Source organism: Atractosteus spatula, chromosome 2 (assembly GCF_055471065.1).
Source record: "Atractosteus spatula isolate fAtrSpa1 chromosome 2, fAtrSpa1.hap1, whole genome shotgun sequence".
NCBI classification, from domain to species: domain Eukaryota; kingdom Metazoa; phylum Chordata; class Actinopteri; order Semionotiformes; family Lepisosteidae; genus Atractosteus; species Atractosteus spatula.
Genome location: NC_142707.1, coordinates 67755042 through 67777564, shown reverse-complemented (window position 1 = coordinate 67777564; position 22523 = coordinate 67755042). Strand labels below are relative to the sequence as shown.

Here is a 22523-nt window from a genome sequence, read left to right as displayed (position 1 = left end):
ATAGAAAGTGGAAAGAAAGCTTTCTACTTGTTACCAAAGATATTTTTTTACCCCACCTTGCTATAGGCTATAACATATCTATACTGTATATGAAACAAATAAAAACAACACCCATTAAAGCTGAAATAAATTATATAAATACATCCATACATACAGGTTTTGTGAAAGATAATGTGCACAGTGTAGTCTCTAAAGAGAACAAGCACATGCAGAAGGTTGTGATGCATAACTTAAAATTAACAAAAATGGTGCTCGTTTCAGGGGTAGTGACATGCCAAACGGAGAAAAGGGCAGAAGTCTTACAGTTAAACTTGGCCCAGGGGTAATCCATGTCGAAATACATTCCTGGCCAGCGCCTGCACACTGTCATGAATGAAATGTTAGTGGATAATGAGTGAGAGAGATGGAAATACAGTAAGATATGGCACAACGAGGAACATGGCGGTGTGTTGGACATTCAGCTCACAAAGAAACCTTTAGAAGGAAAAAAAAACAGAAAATTTGAGCATCCAAAAGGTGACGGTCTTCGATTCAGAAGCAATGACTTGGATTCAACGGCAAGATAAGCAATGCCTGGATAATGAGCAGAAAAACTGACATAGGAGATGGCAGGTTGGAAGGAGGGTTATCATGAGACAATATAATAGCTGCCTTCTCAGGTTTGTTCAAATAAACACATTACACCAAACAACAATGGCCCAGCTGTCATTGGCTGGAGCCTGGGTCATGTCACAAGCCAGCTGTGCTCTGTCAATTGTAAGGGCCGGGGGCTGGCTTTAGTCTGCAAAACAGCAGCTCCTGCAACGTTTGGTGCACCTGCACACTTGCAGTGACATCAGTGAGAGATAACCCGCTCCTCCAATTGGTGTTAACTCTCCTGTTGGGCACTATGGAGACTGCAGATAGCTGGGTGCGTAAGGGGAACATGTCTGTCCAAGCAATGCAGGAGCTACAGCTGTAAGCTCATGTCTTATTTTGAGATTCCAAGATGGGTGTGCATAATGGCAATACTAAAATAAAACTGTTGATTACACATTCAAAAAATAAACAAAAATACCTGAAAGATATTTTAAGAATCACAAAATTACAGTTATCAATCTTATTATTAAGATTAGTTGCTCACACTGTTTATTAGCATTATAAACATCTCATGGCTTACTCCAGTGCATACAGTACATAGTGAGTGCAAAATGACATTGTTAATTTTGTCAGGACTGTTTAACGATATTTTTTGTCAAGGAGTTAAATGTTTTTTTTTACTCCAATCAAAAGATTTGAACATTTTTCATACAAATCTAAGTTTATACTATTGTTTGAAAATAAAACAATATCTGAAAAAAATTAAGAACACTTCAAATGCTGGAAATGAGGATTAAATCAGGGGCCTTTTAGTTTTCAATCCTATGCTCTACAAATTGAGCTAATGGATTTTCATTCAATTAGTAAAGCAACATTCTGATATCTTAGTTTACATAAACCGAAAATTGTAAAATGATTACTATCTATAAAACCTCTTAGCTACCGATTAAAATAAATCTTTTTAGATTTCCATTGCCAGGATGAGTAATAACTTGGAAGACAATGAAGCTCCTGTGTGTGAACAAATCACTTAAAAAAAAACTGCTCTGGAAAGCATACAGGAGCCGTTGTGAATTTTGTCAAATTGCACTGCATTACTTGTTTCATAACCAAACAGTTTGTGGGGATACACATCCAGACATACAGCAGACAAAGCTGAAGATCTACACTACAAAAAGCCACACAATGCCCCGGTTATAATGCTTGTAAATCTATTCACAGATGCAGGGTCTATGATAATAAAATCGGTTCAAAATGAATTTCGAATGAACCAAGAGGGTCTGCTTACATTAAATCTTGATTATGTTATGAACACTTTTATATAATACTGGTGCGGCTTGCTGTGAAACAAATCCTCAATTTGTGGACAAAAAAGAAATGTTTATTCCAGGGCTAAAATAACCTACTCGGTCTTGATAATCACAATTAAGGTAACCTATTCAGTCTGGCATGCACATCTCTGTCACCTGCTCTATAAAAGAATTCTTCACAGAGTTGCATGATGTACAGAAATAATAAAACGAGAAATAAATACCATAGCTCTTAGTAATTACAAGCTTTTTTTTTCCTAGGCTGTTTAGTATTCCAGTTCATGAAAGGTCAATAGAGGTCAGTGCAGTGTTTCTCAACGGCCTCTCCAGGAAGCAGAGGCATAATTATGTAAATAGCTCTGGCTCCCCTCTGCTTCTGCCTGTCTGCTTATCTCCACAGCCTTCTGCAAGCTGCTACTGGAGATCGGCACAAACACACACACACCTCTTATCTCCTAACAAAGCTCTGAAAGCACAGGGACTGTGGCCAGCAGCACTGAATGGTGACGCATGTCTGATTTTATTTGCGGCCCGATTAAATTTGCCGGATTTAATTTATTTCTGCAATTTTATGGCTTTGATGTAAGATAGTAGTTTAACAAGTCAGAGGGCGGGGGGGGGGGGGGGGGGGGGGAGGAGGAGGAATGAAACCGATGTTTGACACGGCTAACACAGGTTGCGGAAACTGGATGGCAGTGGTACGTCAGGTCCGAAGGCTTCTGCACAAAGTGAAGCCACACCAAAACGCAAACCGGACTGGACAAAGGACAGCCCTTTGATGTCACCAGCAGATTAGACTGGCAGGAAGAGAAACAACTACTTGTTTTTATTGTGTTAATATGATTAAGAGATCATTTTCTTTTGGCATCTGTTCTGGCAGCTCTGAAGTTAAAACTGCAACTCATAATTGATTAATGGTTTAGATGTTCTTAAATTATCCCTGGGATGAGAGATCATTTCTGAAAGTAAAACTAATTCCTGAAAATACCAACTGTGCCAAAGGCATATCACTAAGGCTGACACAATTTTATACTACTATAGGAAGTCTGCACATACAACAGACCTGGAATTATTTTTTAAATTTTATTTGGTTTCATTATTAAAACAGTTCTATCAAACCTATTTAGTTTGCTTGCTAAAAACATGACCACAGTCCAGTGCTTTGCTCCAGGGAAGATATGATGAATGAAGTTCTGCTTCCCACTTCTGGTGCATTAATTCCAGGCCTTGGTATCCTAGCAGCATAATCCACATTTAACATTAACAGCAGTGGTTTCTGCGATGAGAGATCATTTTCCGATAAGTAAGCATTAATTCAGTTTCAGCTCTGTATAGCATATGCAAGGCACAGCAAGTAACCTACACCCTTCAATAAATCTGAACACATTACCGGGAGCTTGTTCATTAACCTTGCTGGCATTGGAGCTGAAGAAAGGTTTACATTAAAAAAGTTGAGGGTACCAGCTTTGATGCAACACAAATGAACATGAATGCCTTCATTTCTTTTGATATTCATTAGACTACGGAGATGAAGAAAGCTTATCTCAAACGGCAAAGGACTGGTGTGAGGAAACAGGTGTACACAGGCACAGTGCTCCAAGATGCAAATTACATCAGCAAGAAAACCTCAGCCTTACCTGTCCCACTTAGGGAGTAGTAGCTTGGAGAGGGAGTAAACACTTGAGATGCAAAATCTTCAAAGGTCATCACCTCTCTGTGGTTCTGCACTATGGCTTCCAGGTACAGTGCCCGTTCTTCATAGCTATATGTCGACAATTAAGGAAACATTTCCAAACCAAAGCTCACAGGGCTGTACAAATGATCCTGAAATAAAAAGCCATCCACTGTCACGCATTTTCAGGCACGTGACTGATATAAACAAAATGAATACATACAGAGAACAAAATACCTGCAGAGGAGAAAATAATGATTTAACATTCAAACAGAAGTGACAGTCTGAGTGTCTTTCAAGGTCCTGGAGTAAAACCCAGAGCAGTCACAATTTTCACATGAAATTGAAAATCAGTTACCAACAAAACCAAAGAGTGACATGTCAAAGAAACTTTCCAGCCGTTTTAATAGGACCCCTGCTTCTGCCAACCTTTTCCAGTGTATGAGGGAACTCTCTCCTGCTTTGTATTGCTCTGCTGGTTTGTCAGGAGGAAAACCGAATGCATTTGAAAATTCACAATTGCAATAGCTGTAATTTTGGAAAGTTTACAGTCCCCCCCTCCCCCAAATGAACACTTTCGCCCTTCCTGACAATGCAAGACGATCAAAACCCAAAATAGTCCCTCAAAGGATTGTGCAACAACAAACCTTCTGTTGAATAGTAATAATACAATACATATCTTCAACCCTTCACCTTTATTGCCTAATGCATATGCAATTACACTTGCAGGTGTACAGAAAAAAACTCCTTTGTATAACTCTGTTGATTCACACTTCCATATACCATTGCTTCTCATAATAATGTTAATGAATAAAAAAAACAAATAAGCCCATAAAAGTATTTTTGGCTTGTGTGTGAAAGTACAACAGAGCTAAGTACAAATACTAACCACAGAATGAAATGTCCCGTGGACAGTTTTGTTTTAAAAATAGCTGGTGATTTTTTATTTCGATATGGGTAGGGGTAAAAAACTAAAATCCAATTTGGCCAAATGAAATGATGGAGAATGAAGAATCATTTGAATTAAATCCTTTGGAAGTGATGCGCGTGTAGAGTTGAATATCTGTTAACTATTGCTCCAGCTGAAGTGTTCAAAATTTGTTTTAAATTAAAAGATGTGGGCAATTATCCTGTGGTATTTGATATAAATCCCTGCGCTGATTATTTTGTGCGTCCTAAACTGTGCCATTATGAAGGATGGTTGCAATTAAGGCATCGGACACAGTGCATTTGTTGCTGGCTGTACTTGCCCTTGTCTGTTACAGGCTTGAACTCCTGATGACTCTAGTTAATGAATAGCCTGCCAAACTTCTTCAGAGTGGAGACACACGCCTCGACCAATTCTAAAGGGACTGACTGATGCCATTCACATCTCATTAGAGGCTTGCTTATTCTGCACAGTGCTAGGCTGTTGCCAAGGCTCTCCACTCCATATTGCCACAGCAAGCCACTGGCCCTATCAACAGCAGGCTGTTAGGCCCGAGTGGCCGTCTGGCAAACAGACTCCCTGACACTAAGCTGGCACGTGCTGGCGCAGCAGGAGCAGAGTCAGGCGTGACAAATTGTTGAAAGAGCTGAGCTAAACTTGAGACCGAGAACCACCTGAGCCTCAGGCCCCACTCTGGTGCTGCCTCGATTCATTGCAAGGGCCTATAGTCTGCAGCCTGTTCCTGGGTTCCCTTTAAACAAGGCAGGCATGGGAGAAAAGGCCTTTCATGCTCTGCCTAATAACTCCCTGCTGTTTAATGAAAGGCCCTGCATACGCAACACATCAGCATACAATGTAGCGCACAACTGCTAACAAAACAGAGGGGTTCATTTGTATTTAGATAAATAAGGCATGGAAAAGTAGACAGACAAGCAAATTGCAGTGGTGATGGAGACCTTAATGACAGAAAAAAAAGGAATTTCTACTTATAAGAGCACAGGTTATGAAAAGGCATATTTCTACACACAGAAGCAGGAAAACAAAGTAACTTCACGTTCACGTTTAAGCCAATTACAATTAATTCATATACAAATAATATGTTAAAGAAAAGATGTAGAAATACATCATCAGAAAAAAGACCTGTTTTAGATTTAACGTAGGTAAATCATTTAATATCATATGGATGTTCCAATTTTTGTGCCACTAATTCAAAATAGTCATGAAAAAGTATGGAGAATGAAAGTGCTTCTTACACATTTTGAAAAGTTTCTTAAATTAGAATAAAGATTAAAGATATTCAAATTATTTGTATTAGAAAAACAGTTATTTAAACAGATTTTACTTTCCTTCACTTCAATTGCCACAGAATCCACGCTGGATTAAAAATGCATTTAAACGAGGATTAGTTTATATACTATTTTTTTTTAATGAAGCGTGTATTCCTTTTAATCTATAATTAATAAAGCAAACACGGACATCACCAACAGCAGAAAAATAAAAACCTTACATTTAATTTTATAAGAATATTAAAGACAGAAGTTCTGAATCTCTCTCTCTCGACTGTATATATTGTTCAAATCTAGTCACTTTTGTAATTCCATTATTTCCCTGCTCTCAATTTCAGAAGCTAAATCAGAACACCAAAAGAACATCATAGGATTCGCTGCCATGGAAACGTGGGTCACAGCACAATAGCAGGTCACTTCCAGGGTACTGGAGTATCAACAAAGAGACTGCGAGTTGCTCTCCTTAGCTAATACCTCACATTCTTCCTGGAAAAAACAGAAATTACTGCAGGTAAAAATTTTGTTATTATTCTTAGTATAAGGAACCTTGTAAATCTATGTACAATATAGAGGAAAAGTCAACAAACAAATAATTCAACAGATCCCACAAGGTCAATAGAGCCATATGGCCGTCCATTATCATAAATGCAGATGACTCTTACATGGCTGTTATTGAGATTCCTTGAACAAATATTGACTCCAGCTGGGGCAGCCATTTCCGTCTGATACCACACACTGCCTCTGTCTCATGTTTTGTTAGTTCCTGTGCAATAGAGCTGACTGGAAAGAGCCTTGAGAATCAATCTGGTTAAAGCAATCAGCTGCAATCAACGGACTGTTAAATAATCTAACTATTTAGTTGACTTAGGGCCACTGACAGCAGCTATTAGTTCTAGTGCTGTAATTTTTCTGTTCTTTTCTTAATTAAGCTGTGCACTGTGGGGTTTACAAAACAGAAGTTCCTTGCTTATGTAATGAAACGAAGATCATTTCTTCTCCATTTTCCATTTGACAAAAAGATAGGACTCAAAAGAATGTAACTGACATGAACCACTGTAAGATAATGGTATATACATAAACACAAATTGATACATGCAGCATGGACAAAATTACTAGGCCATCCATATTAAGACATAAGTATGACACTACTATAAACAGTATATCAGATTGAGATAACGTGTATGTTCAGGTAGTGGGTCTGTGTATTAGTGAAGATCACTATAAACACTGAACAGTACACACAAACCCGAAAGAGCAGGACAAAGCTGACAACACAAGGATATGTTTGTGGGATTGTGCAAGAGTGCATCTATAAGAGTGCAGCTATAGACATAGAGACCCTAGCTTGATATTCTTTACAGTTTGTATTCTGGTTTCAGTGGGTACAAGATACACTGTACAATAACAGCAAAATTATTTCAGAAATCAGTTTTAACCCTTTAGGATATAGTTACGGTCTTCAGCACTTATGATATCCTTGACAAAATGTTAATGATCTGTTATTAAACAGCTGGGCAGATGGAGTTGATACTGTCTACTACACACATACATGAAAAGAAGAACCCGTTCAGTATAAATTCATTTTTTTCTTCCAATTTTTTGCTGGTGTTAGAAAATGTATTTGACTACACTTGACAGGGACAACACTTCAACTTTCAATTTGACTGTGACAAATAATAATACTAAAACCCATGAAATTTGGAATTACATTCCTTAAGAACCTTTTGTGGTCTTGACATCTACAGTATCTGCACTGCTCAATTCAAATAGACTTTCGTTGCCTATGTTTTTAACAATTAAACAGATGTACTGTTAAAGGCACACCTTTCTGTGATAAATGAAATTATGTCAAGGAACAGTATACTTTTGCCCATTAAATCTTCCTACTGATATATTTGTTTCTGTTGTTACTATCACAAACATTTGTCTTCCAATACTTATGGCAAAGTGAGATACAACACAATTGGAGCTAAAGAAAACAATATAGCCTTTACGAAAACAAATCTGTATCAAAGATTAATAGCTTGTGGGTCCAAATTCCAGGTGGACCACTGCTTTTCAAACCTCAAGCAAGTTGTTTCACTCAGATTATTGTAGAATAAATCCCAGCTACAGTATATAAATAGGTATAAGCATACGTAAGTCACATTGAATAAAGGTATGATCAAAACACATTAGTAATTAATAAAAAGTCACAATGATCACGTCATAGAACAACTAAACTGGACAGACAAATTTTAGCTTGATGAGTCACATCAGCGAGAACGCATTTCTTACTGAAGCATCTGATTGCCTGACACTTCTATGGGCTTATTACGATGAGTCAGAGAAACTGTAGGGAATCTACAGGGAAAGCAGAATACAAGTAGAAGGAGCAGAAGTTGTTTTTAATAGTAGTCTTTTATAACGCAGCCATAAATTGATATGAAATCATAAATGGGTATATTAAATTAACAACAAAAGAAGACCCAATTACCACTACATACAGCTCAACTTTGAAGCATTTAGATACATGTGTTGCGACTGGCAGTGATCAGTGCTGTCCAGATGGCTTTGGGGAATCAGTAGTGAAAAGGAAGGCAGTGCACCTTGGTGGATCAAAGCCAAGGTCAGAAACACATTGATGTTCAAGGTGAATAAGATTTCATGAAAGCTAGGCCAAAAAAGGAGGATTACGGCCCCCCTTTAATATTAGCCTGATCTAGTTTTATCTCTGGGGCTTCAGCTGTGAAGGGAACTTTTCTCTCTACCTTTGTGCTTTTGATAAATGAACATATGCGACTCAATTTGCACGTTTACTCTATCTTTGTACCTACTGTAGCTTGGTCACATCAAACGGCAGTCTGCTGAGATTAAGACACTTGGATACTTCTGATTTCGCACAGGTTTTTACTTTTATACTTTACTTTGTCCTTGGGTCCTATTAGTCCTATCCCCACCTATGTTGGGTTGCAATTTTGTTTTTTGCTTGATTTAGGTCCTGAAATACACCATATACAAGGCAAGGACACGGAAGAGGTTTAGAAGAAAGACAAAACCAAAGCAATAGATACTGCAGGTGAAGAGTTAAAATACAAAGATAGTGATTAAATGATGATTAGTATGATTCCGGACACAATCGCAGGCTTTTCAGTATCAAGTGTATAGAAGGACACTAAGATTAACATGGTACTGAAATACATTCTCTGTATTCTCATGCACAAATTAATATTTTTATAATTTATTACAGACATAATGGTTGATTTATGATGTTTGTCATCTCCACTTATGCCGTAGTCTTACACCTTGACAAATTCCGCCATATGGCTTCACGTGACAAAAAATGCAGTGCAGTGCAATACAACACATTGTTTTTATCTGCAATTCTTCTCCAACAAGCAGATTTGAGGAAACCAGTGAAAACTAACCGATTCATAAATGGCACCTGAACCTACTGTACCACTCCAGGAGCTGATACGCAAAGGTCAGTTAGCAATCAGCAAATTGTATTCATTTCTGCATTTGTTACTGAGTGAAGCAGGAAACCTTAGCAGGCAAGAGCTGCCCGTGACAACACCACCATGCAAACAAGGCAGAGCTACAGCAGCCTGGAGGTTTACAGCACTCTAGGTATTCCAGGAGCACTTTGGTGCAACCACCCCCCCCCGGCCTCAACATACAATGCTCCCTTTCCCCTTAATGGAGCTATTAATGAACCATTTACAGGTAAAAAGCTTAGTAAATATCTAAAGCTTTTCTTTCCCTTGTCTGCTAATAAACTGCTTCTGGTACTATGTTTATGATTCACTAACAAGATTTTAATTATTGTTATATTGGGAAATACTTTCATAAATATTTGTGTCTTCCACAAGCTGCACTTTTTAATTGGCATTGTAAATATTTCCACTTAAGGCTAAAAGCACTGTTGAGCTTCAGAAATAAAGATAATTTCTTTAGAAGAGTCCAAAGGCATTTACATATATCATATTAGCAGGTGAAGTATTTTTTAAATCTTTACTGGAGGGGATGATTCACAGGTCTCATATTTATTAAAGTATGTAACAGAAACTAATATAAGGCAAATCTGATGTTTAAATACACATAACAGCATGTTACAGTACTATCTGATATACTATACTATGCCCATGGCCATATCACCCTGCAACTCACAACTGTCAGCCCACTGAAGCTCGGCAGGTGTGAGCCTGGCCAGTACCTTCAGAACCTGGATGGGAGACCTCCTGGAAAAGCTAAGGTTGCTGCTGGAAGAGGTGTTAGTGGGGCCAGTAGGGGGCACTCACCGTGTGGTCTGTGTGGCTTCTAATGCCCCAGTATAGTAATGGAGACACTACACTGTAAAAAGGCGCTATCCTTCGGATGAGATGTAAAATCGACACTCTGACTCTCCGTGGTCATTAAAAATCCTGGGTCATTTTTCGAAAAGAGTAGGGATGTTGCCCCAGTGTTCTGGACAAATTTCCTCTTGGTCACTACCAATCATGGCCCCCTAATTATTCCCATCTCTGAACTGGCTTCATCACTCTGTTCTCCTCCCCACTGAGAGCTGGTGTGTGGTGAGCGTACTGGTGCATCATCCAGGTGGGGACTACACATTGGTGGTGGTAGAGGGAATCTGCATTAACAGAAAGTATAAGTGTAAGGAATTTTCATCATCATCTACGGGGGGTGGACAAAATAATGGAAACAAGCAATATCGGAATTTTTATTAACTTACAAGGAGTTGGTTTGACCTTTGCCTTTAGAACATCTTCAATCGTTCTTGGAATACTGTTATACAAGTTTTGAGCTGTTTCTAGTGAAATATTTGACCCTTCTTCAGAAGGGAAAGCCCACAGTTCTTTAAGAGATGAAAGATGTGGAAATTTGCTCCATACTCTACATCCCAGAACTTTCATGGTAGGTATTTGACTTCATGCCGGTGTTCATGAAGCCACTGTCTTTTAGCAATCTGTTCAGCAGTCTGTAAAGTGGCATCATCATTCTGGAATATGTGAAGGCCTGGAGGAAACGATGTCTGTTCCACAGGATGCACTGACTCCCAAGAGATGGCTGCTCGGATCATAACAGATCCACCACCACATTTAACAGTTGGGAAAAGGCAGTATGGATTGAAGCCTTTCTTTGGCTTACTCCAACTATAACTCAGACAAAGGAATATGAGTAAAAGACCACTCATCAGACAGTATTACAAAGGCCACTGCTTTGTGTTTTTTAGCAACTATCCTGTTAAGTGTCCATATATCTCTGTCCATGAGCTTCGACTTGTGACCACTGTTCCTTTTTCCTGATGCTGCCATGATTTTTAACACTGTTGTCCTTAACACGTTAAATCATTCTGCCATGTTTGTGACTGATACACCTGCAATTCCTGCATCAAATATTTCACCTCTTTCAAAATGTGTGAGATCTCTCATGTTGTATTAGAAACACAGGTATTAAAGTGTTGATTTTAAGACATCTTTTATAGTAGAAGTACAGTATATTGGTCATTAGTATTGACATTAACATGAAACATCTAGAATTCTCTTTAAATTGCCATTTAGTGACTTCAAAATACTATACTACCTATTAAAGTCCTTTTTTATTAGGTGTTTCAATTTTTTCACCCCCTGTATGGTTCTTCTAGATTATATGTAATACAACATTTTCATAATATTAATAAAATACAATTTTCTCCCCATTTTCAATGCTACCATGTAATATGCTGTTTCTGCATGTTTATTTTCCACACCATGCAGCCTCCTAGACAACACTTAATATGGAGCAGTGAAATAAAAGCAGTTTAAAATGCTGCTTTTCTAAAAAGAAAAAAAAATCAATCACATCTGATTATCTGGTGTTTGCACACAGGAAATTTATCACCAAGCACAAAAATAAAAAGTAATAAATAGATTATCCCTTTTATGTTCAGTGTTATTGTCTGATTCATAAAAACCTGGTCAGGATAGATGACATGATGGTTCTATTTTAAGGGCATCTAACTTTGATAGGAAATCACCAGCAAAGTGAAACCATGATGACAATGAAACCTGGTGCGTAAATGAAACGGTCTCATTCCTCATTAACACAGCTGAGAGCACAGTTCATGTTCAGACTGTATAGCAACAGGCTACATATCCTAATGTCATATTAACCCTGCTGACCATCTCATTCTCTTTTACAACACCTGGCATGGATTATTGATACCCAAGTATTCCAAGAGGGAAAAAAAAAACATTCCATAACAATATTCTTGATAACAAGATGTACTGAATGTAGAGAATGTATGCTATGTGATCTGCAAAATGGAGAAACATCAGCCAAAAGTATCAGGTCTTGTCAAAAGTGGTCTTCCACTAGAAGAATCTGGGAATGTGAGTAGAGATTGGCAGGAAAAGGGACACAGAGAAGCTGCAGAGACTGCTTTTAATTAATCTTGTATTCAACAACAGAATACAAAGCTGCACACAATGTAGTATAAACTGAGCTTCTTGGTAGACTAGGAATACACAGCACACCCACAAAGGAAGCAGGAGAAGAAGGAAACATCCTGAACAGCAGTTTTCACGGAATGTTTATTTTGTCTTCTTTTAGGTTTTTTGCTTTTTTGGGTTAACTGAAATTATTCCGTTTTAAGGACAATGACGTCTTTAATACTCTCTCCAGGGTCCAACTAAGATTAAGTGAGATTTTTGTACTGTATGCTAAAAAAAAATTGGAAATGGACACATTATCATCAGTGGTATTGATAAGATATAGGACTTGAAACTGGTTTGGAAGATTATTTTCTTCGAAACGACTCTGCTACTGTGGTGCCCAAGTCACAGAAGTAAAGCCTACCACTCTTCATTTGAGATTAAATGAATGCTCCAAGATCACAAATTTTATTGGGAAAACTGCAAATGGTACAGTATTTATGTATATGTTATGGATGCATTTTATTATTCCTAAAAGAAGTTTGGGCTGAAAAGCCAAATGCATTTAATCAAACATTATGGCAAAAAATACGGAACTCAAGTCAATGAAAATTAAATTAAAGAGTCTGACCATTGTGAAGCAGATAGTGTCACCACGAGCAGTAGTGGTTATTTCCTTATTTAACTTATTGTGATCGACCCTTCTAATTCACTTCATTGCAGTGCTTTAAGTAATAACCAGCAGGATCAATTCTAACAGACGAGGTGCTGGTTGCACTGAAGTAATGTGATGGAGTAGGGTAGACTGACCACAATGTGAGAAGTCCTGATTTTCTGTAAAGCAAAAAACAAGGAAAAGAGGTTGGTTTGACCATACTTCCACATTTACGGACTGATTATGTCCACATCAATGAATCTACGACAATGGTCTATATAACAAACACCCATTATAGACTTTGATATTGGTAGATTATACTGAAGACTATATATCCAGTCTATGAGTCTTTTAAATAACAATCTAAAAGCTACAGTTAAAAGGTTTTGTGGGATAGTACTACATAATGTTTTAATGTATGATGAAGATGTGTGCCTTTATTTTTTTCTATAATAAAGGGAAAAAAAATCATTCATCATCAATGATACAGCAAAGAGATGAAATTCATTATCTGCCAAACTCCTTCCCTAATGAGCATCAAAAAGCAGAAGACAAGAACTTTCTAATTGAGAATAAAGCCTGAATGTGCTCATATCAAGGTCCTCTAATTAACCTGTGCCAATCAAGTTGACCTTAAAGAGTAACCCTCTCAAGCATGCTGCTTATAAATTTACTTTGTGAAGTATGATAATTGCCTTCTAAAAGCGCAAATGGACTGCAGGATCAGAGATGCCAGCTACCATCGAAGCATTGCAGGCATACCACAGATGCCCTTATTCTGAATGGAATGCATCTCTGTTAGTCATTAGGATGCCGTAAACATCTAATTAATTTCATCAGCTCCAAGGTCTTAATGAAGTGTTAAAAGCGATTGCAGGAGGGCACAATGTGCAGCAGCCATATAAAGCTGCATTAGCAATAATACCATAATCCTATTCTCTTTCAAATAATGTAGCGAACTGTTTAATGATTCATAGGTATTGGAATATGAATGAAGCCGATGCATATGTTTTAGGGGAGAAATTAATTTTCAATCTTATTGCTCGTTCGTGGTAGGTTTAAGAACACTGTAGATCAGCTTGTTTTTTAGAAAGTGCTAATTTTTTTTTATATATATATATTTATACTAAAAGGCATTAAAATGCACCAAATGATATTGGTTTCAATCCTCAGGTGTTGCATTTTGTTTACTTTCAAAATAGATATTCCATCTTAATAAAACAGCTTTAAGATTGTGTGTCTAGGATGTTTGTTTTTCATGCTCTGAAACAATTCTAATTACAGGCTCAACTGGATATTTGTGACTGAAATATAAAGGGTTCCTTCCACCTTGAATGATTATGGAGTCTGGAAAGTCCTACAAAGAACACCCTTTTATGTCATATAAGGTGGATAACACACTTTTGCAGGTCTACAAGTCAACAAATTAGTCAAAAGAGAGTTCCTTGTTTTTCACCTTTTTCTATGTCACTGGAGCTCTTCAAAAGTGAACCACGCAAAAGACAGTTTTTGCCTTTAATGAGGAATCTTTCTTTTTTATTATTTATACCCCACCACCTCCACACCACCCATTCTGGAATAAAACCTCACCTGAATTAGTGATTCAGAATTAAGTGAGGATTAACTGAAGCTTGCAATTAAGTGGGTCTAATATACCAATGTGTAGGATCCCCTAGCAATTAAATGGAAAAACTCATACTGTATTTTAAACAATTTAATGCATGCATTTCCTCTTGATCCTCAATATTTTCATCCTAAACTTGAAGATTAATATCTACCCTATCATTTTTGTTGTAAAGAAGCAAAAAGTTTTTAGCCTTTAGAATCTAAAAGCAAACAATTCTACGGTATATACAAGCAACAATACAGATAGAATACAGATCAGTGAATGAATGGCTAAACAGTGCACGGCAGCGTATACAGTACAGATATACTCTTAAATTACCACTGAACAGTTAAAAGATCAGAATTTATTTAGATATATTACTTTTATCGTTGCCACACCTTGATGGTTGAAAACAAAAGTGACTTGAGACAAATATCAATTTTGGATTTGATACATAAATAAGGTTCGTCATAGTCAGCTACATCTCAAACTCTTCAGAAATTAACAACAACAACAACAATAATAACAATAACAATAATAATAATAATAATAATAATGTCGCCTGCCCAGTGCAGAGCAGAGCCCTGGTACCTTGGAGCTATCTGAGCCTGGAAAGCAGGTGTTGATTAGAAATTCTCAGGCATGTGTGAAAGGGACCTGTTGTCACGCATGGCCTACATGCAAAGCTCAATCCAGCGGAAGGATCTGGAAAGAAGGCGCGAGCTTTTCTGTCTTAGTGATTACAGAAGGCAAATCCCCAGTTCATCCATCCTCTGAGATCAGTATAACAATGTATCTGTCCCATTTTATCAGAGCAAGTACAGCTGCCAAAGGCCATATCGTCTCATTATCCAGCTTGTTCTAGGAGTGAGATGATCAGTGAGAAGATTATTGCTGGTAGCGGAAGAAAAAAAAAAGACCATACATAAGCATGCTTTTAACCCCCACCACCCATGATTTATTATAGTTAATAATCATGCTACATTTATGGGAAGGAATATCTACTTTAACAAGTCTTCTAATTAGATGTTCCACACAGACCTTTGACTGCAGGGTAAAGCAGGTTAATTGAACCTACTGGGATTTCCTCCATCGTGTACTGTTGACATTCAAGGGCTCTCAGCTATATTTCTTCACAAGAGATGAGAACAAATAAGTAAGGGCATAATGTTGTTCACAGGGGCATGCAGATTATAAGAAAGGATTCAATAAAATATACTTTTAGCGTTGCAATTTGTATTATTTAAAAAGTGAAAATACACATTGCACAGGCTCTGTTAAAGAGTCTTTCAAAAAGAAGTAAAAGAACTTTCGACCCTTACTACAGCCCTTACTACCTTCATGACCGATACAGCTCCTAACCACTTTATCCAATACAAAGTCGTTGGGGAGCCAGAGTCTTTCCTGGAAAGCTATACGCAAAGGCAGGATGCACCCTGGACAAGACGCCAGTCCATTGCAGGGCACACACAGACACAAATACACATAATCATATACTGATAGTTTACTTGGCCCTGGTGTGAGTATGTCTGAATAAACAGGAGCATCCAGAGGAAATCCACACAAACACAGGGTGAACATACTGTACATACTCCATGCAGGGAGCAACCCCAGGAACTGAACCCAGTGCCCCAACACTTCAAGCCAGCCACAGTTCTGCCCTACCCTCACTATATATTTATACATAAAGAAATCTTTCATCTTCCATTCACATTCTCTGTCATCAACCAGTTATAAAGTCCAGCACCAATCAGAATGTAGTAAGTCTGTGAGCTTACATTTTTCCAAACAAATGTTTCAGTTCCTACCAAAGAGCTTCTTTAAACCCTAATAAAACTAAAAATAACGTACTGCTTTAAATAGACCAAATAGGTTACTGAAATTAAAGAGGCCTAACACAGTTGTAATAACATGCCGAATAAAAATACAGAAAATGGAGCTTTAAGCAATTCTATCTCATATTCATACACACCTCATCAAGTGTGCAGGTGCCCTAATTCCAGCTCAGAAGTACTGACTAAGAGCTGATTAAGAGCATTAAGTAGAATAAGGACAAACTAGAAGGTGAGACAGAAGCCCTCAATGTAATGATAACTTGTCTTCAACCCTACAGAGGCTTTAGTAGTGGGTTGCCATCCAAGCTATAACTGCACAAAGAACAGATGTTTGTCCCCTAGTTTGCTTTAGTTCTAGATTTTAAATAACCTGAAAAGCAATACAATACCATTATTATTCTGGTGACAGCCTTGTTGCCTCGGGCTTATAAAGAGTGTGATCCCTCTTTTGCCTATAAAATGTTGTGTCACAGCAGTGAGAGCAGCACCAGGGTAGCTCATGAATCTAACCAGTCTGGAAACACCTTGAAGCTTCATAGTAAAAGTGACACAATTATGGCAGCACCTGAGCAAAATGCTCCACTTCTGGATTGGTCCCAGGCCACTCTCTTTGATGTTTAATCCTAAACAATCACTCTAATCTGAGCTATTTATGCTGAGCAGGTCTTGAGGAAGGAGGAGAGGATACTTCTGGGAGTTGGTCCAGGGCTCAGAGGTCAATGTGTCTCTGATAAGGGCCAAGGGATCTGTTATGTCTGCGAGACAGATGGGTCTCAGGGTTTACATGTTGTCCACAGTACAGACACTCAGCATGCCGGGCTGAGGTAGTGATAGATGGAAAGTATCCAGGTGATCCCAAAGTGGAAACGTCTGGCACAAAATGGGAACGGTTTTCAAATACCTCACCAGCTACAATTTAAATAAATACATTAATCATGCACATCACATTAAAAGTGGTAGAATTTAGAAATAAGTGTCTACAGATGGTGGTAATTCACTACAAAATATGTATGAAAACCACAGATATTAAAGAAATCTAATTGAACATCAAAGGAGTCATTGACCATTTCAGACAGTATACTACATATTCAGATAACCACTCTATTCCAGACCTTGTTTTAAGATCTGTCAATTGTTGACCGCAGAAGTCCATATATGGACAGTACAATGCAAAATAATGAAATGGAGAGGCTAAAATTAAAATAACACCAGAATGGTGTGCATTAACTAGAGTATTAATAAGATTGAAAAAGGACTGCGTGCATGAAGTAATTGATGTGAAAAGTGCACAAATAGTACTTCAGGTTTCACTTTGAAGATTACCTTTTCATATGATACGGCACCAATTTAAGATTAAAGCCATGACTGATGCGTTGTTTCTTGAACAATAGTTAGTGAACTCTGCAGTTACTTTGCGTTATCAATTACCTGACCATTACCATTTCTCAAAAGCATGATTTTCTGCAACTCTGACCAAAGAAACAAAACCGTAATGTACCAGATTTATTTGTCTGGTCTGGATAAAGCATTTTATTGTAATTAGTTTTTCTAAATATACAGTATACAGTCATTGCTGTGTTTTGCATTTACATTGTTTGTGAAATGTGATGGTTGCATTAATTTAAATTAAAGAAGGAAGCCGAAATTGTTATTGGAATCTAGAACAAAACAAGCAACTGTCCAAACACAGTTGTAGTTAACGTGAGAGCAAGGGAAAGATTTAGCCCCATTAATTGCACACGTAAATATGAACATATTTTTATACTTAATGTGATTCTCAAGAGCATCAGATAAGACATTCTGTACTATTTAAATTATTTACCAGTTGCATGGTGATACCATATGCTAGCATTTGATATAAGAATGATAAAATGTCAAAAATATATAGGTCTCCCCCACATTTGAATCGGAGTGGAAGATTAAAAAGAAAGCAGAACTTCTAAAGATGTATTTTAAGGTGACACTTTAGTCCATTTCCAGACCCACATTGTGAAAAACAGCGCAATACCTCATGCTTTCTGTGTGAGTGCAGAATTAGCATGGGTTCATCATCACACTGCACTAAATGCTCAGGAGAGGTGCTGAAGACAGCTCCCTGCGAGTTCTTTTGAAACACTACTACAGACATCTGAATGAGCGTTGTTTTGCAGTGAAACACAGAGGCAACTCTGATGAATGATTTTGCACCAACATATTAAATTCTATACATATGCATCGATACATAGTATATATTACATTATGTATTGTATGTATACAAGAAGCTAGTCCACATAAGTACCATTTCATGTGTTGCAAAAAATCCTGTTTTTTAAAGCTCTTTTCCCAAAAACAGACATAATTGAATTGGATCTACATTTTACTATGACAAAGCAAACAGACACATTTTAATTAGAGCCATTAGTGCAAAGTAGCAATGCAGAAAGCACTTAACAATATTAGGTGGGGTATAAGTTGATCATTTTTTTTTTAGAAAAACATAATAGATGCTGGCATTTATGAGTCTCCAAGGTCTACCCAAACAAAGAGTACTATATTTTTCTGGAAAGCTTTTTCAGCTGTGCATATTGATGGATCATTATATTTCAATCAGACCCACACAAAACATTTTTTCAGTGTCCTTTGTTTCAACAGGTTAAAGAGCTGAATGACATTTACTGAAGGATTCTCATGTTTTAGATTTTCTTCTCTGAGCATTTCGATAAGCTGAGCAGCAGTTTAAAAAAGTGCATCCCTGTGAAAATGAACAGGGAACAAAGCATCGAAAAACAACAGCACCACATAAAACTGATTTCATTTGACAGTGTGTGTGCCTGGTCTTTCCTCACTGCAAAGGTAAAGAAAGGTGTTTTTCTAAAAGGAAAAGTGCATGGTTTTCAGAGAATTCACAGAGTCATCAGGCCCCTGACCGAGAGAGAAACAATAATTGTCATGATAGCAGAATTGTAAAGCTTTTCAACATACTTTGCAACTTAAGTGTATACACACCACAGATGTACTCAGAGCTCTGGATGCATAATACCTTGCAAAAGTATTTACCTCCTTCCAATGATGTCCTATTTTGATAAATCAGAAATGCTATATACAGTACATCAATCCTTTTTAAAATGCTTTATCCAATAAATCCAACCAAGGAGTGCAAGGCAGGATACACTCTACATGTGATGCCAGTCCATCGCAGATGGTGTATACACTTTTTTTAAACCATTTTTTTTTAAACACAACTAGAATTCACAAATTGAACGCATTAAATGGCTACGAAAACTGCAAAGAAATATCAAAAACCTAAAAAGTTAATTGCATAAGTGTTCGCCCTCCTTTGCAGTTAATCCTACATTAGTTCAAACATACACAAAATGACTTTGACAATTTGTTGAATGGTCTCTGTCTTTATGCGATAATAATGGTTTCACAGATTCAGAATAAATTAACCTGCCTCCTTAAGGTCCCTCAGTCAGGGAATGAGTTTCAAAACAAGGATTCAACCATCAAGACCAAGGTTCCTTCAAAACAACTGAGGGATAAAGCTGTAGAATGGCACCTATAAATAGAATGGCATGAACTGTTTTAAATACCTACATATCTCTTTGAGCCCAGTGAAGTCAATCATTAAGAAGTGGAATGCGAATTGTACTATTCAGACACTAACTACATCAGACCATACCTCCTGAATACTCGTGCTGCTACCATGAGGCCAACGACGACTTTGAAGGAGCTACAGAGCTCAATGGGTGAGATGAGAGAAAATGTTCATGATTAAACAATATCCCAGTCACCCCTGAGATACTGGCCTGTGTGCCAAAGTGTTTTAAAGGAAGCCATCACTAAAGAAAACACACCTTAAATTCCACATGAAGTTTCCAACAAAGCATGTACGAGAAACTGCAAAAATGTGCAAAGAAGGTTCTGTGGTTAAATGAGACAAAATTACAACCGTTTGGACTAAACGGAAAAAGTTATTTCTGGTACAAACCAAACACAGCCTGTCTCCAAGTCAACACTTGGTACTGGTATTCATACTGTAAAGCATGACAGTGGAGGCATGTTATGGGGCAGCTTCTCAGGAAGTAAAGGAATAAAGTAAATTTTCTTTGGTTCCAATTCAGGTTTTATCTGAAAACCGATTATTAGGGAGAAAAACATAAATAGAGGCTTAGAGACAACAATACTTTCTCAATTGTGTTCCTAAACAGATCCAGTTGAAAACATCTTTTATTAATATTTTGGGCAGAAATGCAAAAAAGTTTGGTAATGCAAGGTAATACAAAGTGATGCAAGCACAGGAGAATGTCAGACTGGCAGCGAGGTTAAAAATGGACTAAACCATGTAGACCAAGCCATGTCTTCTGATGGATGAAGGGAGGACTGGAGTGATGTGCCAGGGTCCCACTGAACTGATCTGGGACACTAGCTTAGCAACCCACCCACCTATTACTCTGTTGCATTCGACCTCATCCGGTGATATTGTGATTATGTCCAAAGACAGTATTGCAGCCATTTCAGCCAGGAACAAGAGGCAAATGGAAATTCATGAAATACAGTAAAAAGTTAATAGAAGTAAGAACAGGATTTGACAAGTATCTGCAATCAAAAAAGTGGTTTGTCAAGGCAACAATAGCAAACAACACATATGAAAAGAGATTATCTTAAAGAGATCCAAATCAATGGCCTGCCAGAAGAACGTGACGTTTGAACACACTTTTTGGCTTATATTTTATCCAAGACCTATGCCCTCCTCACCCTCTCAAAATAAGAAATAAAAAGCAGTTCTTCTGTATATCTATATATCTTCTATATAACAAGCAGAAGTCAAACCCATTCAAATGTAAGAAGGTGACATCCTAATTGCTAGAACAGCACAATAATACTGTGTAGTGCCAAGGGCCCTAGTTTAACCTAACAATAATGTGCAGTGTTCTACAGAGTGGTAATTAAATATTAAAGGGCTAGATGGGGCATCTAAAATTTTAATGATGCTTATGGCATGTGCGAAGGAATGATTGTGATGCATTAACGCACAACAACATTTCTGTTTTATTCTCTGATTCACACCTCCATTCAAAGCTGAATTCTCTGTTTTCAGTGAAAATTTCATTCATTCTGCAAATTGAACTGAGACATACTTTCCAAGCTCTATGAAATGAAAAGCATTTAATGGGTCGACTAATGATGTACGCATAATTACAGATGATCATAGCTATCATGTTTTCATGTCACAGAGTCACAAAGACTTAGCTGCAAATGGCTGTATTTGTTTCAATTATAAATGCAGTTTCAAATCTAAACAAAATAATATTTTTGCTCTGCAAAACCCCATATTTATGGGTAAAAAAACATCACCCTCTAGTCTTTTACATTTTTATATGAAAATATCATGCTTTCTTCCATCAGAATGCAAGAAAAATAATTTTAAGGCGTCATTTAATCTCAAATCTAAAACCACAAAACAAAAATCTAAGACACAAGGCGTATCAACTTTTTAGAAGCCGGAGCAAAACCACTGCAGAATTATTTTAATTAGTTACTGCAGTTTGGGTCAGAATACCAATGCTTCTAAACAGATGGGAGCTGAAAGCTATACTATGACCATCCCAGACAGCAGTTTAACTAGCCTTACTTACTTAAAAAAATACCATAACAGCAATTTGTCCTCTATCTTCCTTGCTCCAGTTCCCCCACCCCCCAGAAAAGAACAGCTTGAATGGGTCACGATGAATACCCATTACTCCATAAGCAACTCTACCTGCGATGGGTAGGAAGAGGGTGATACTGACAAACAGAAGCAAGGGAGCTAAAAAAAAGGGGGAAGAAAGAAAATGGACCTCTGTGTTGGCAAAAGCTTTTTAATCCTAGCCCCAAGCCATACTGTGCAGTCAGGCAGGCTATTACATGGTAACAATTAGGCGGCCAGAGCAGAACACCTGGTACTCCCCATTCTAGGCCTTCAGTGGCAGCTGACTGTACAATCTCCCTGCCAGGTGGTCATACTTCAATCACATTAGCTAGTCATTCTAGGGTTAATAAAGACCCAGTCTTTCCTCAAGCTGCCCGCATGAAGCCTATTCATTCACTACAGACAGTATGTCTTTTATGGGTCCAGAGACAATGTAGTTTAAAACTCGTTAAAATTAAGATCTCTGTAAAGCCAGATAATTAAACTATGGGGAAGGCTTCTTGGAATCTGGGCTAATGTTCTGAGCCTACCCGTTTGGTAGCCAATCTATTTAGAGAGCACCGGATTATAATAGACCTTTTCATAC

General features: G+C 37.7%; 1 protein-coding gene across 5 annotated transcripts in view; it reads right to left on the bottom strand.

Moving 5' to 3' along the window:
* Window positions 1-22523, bottom strand: part of ralgapa2 (Ral GTPase activating protein catalytic subunit alpha 2) — a 195079-nt gene that overhangs the window by 8592 nt on the left and 163964 nt on the right. For all 5 annotated transcript variants that reach the window (XM_088933581.1, XM_088933598.1, XM_088933563.1 and 2 more), the window contains one exon: window positions 3527-3651. In XM_088933581.1, the coding sequence (XP_088789707.1) occupies window positions 3527-3651 (125 nt within the window). The remainder of the gene's footprint in view (window positions 1-3526; window positions 3652-22523) is intronic.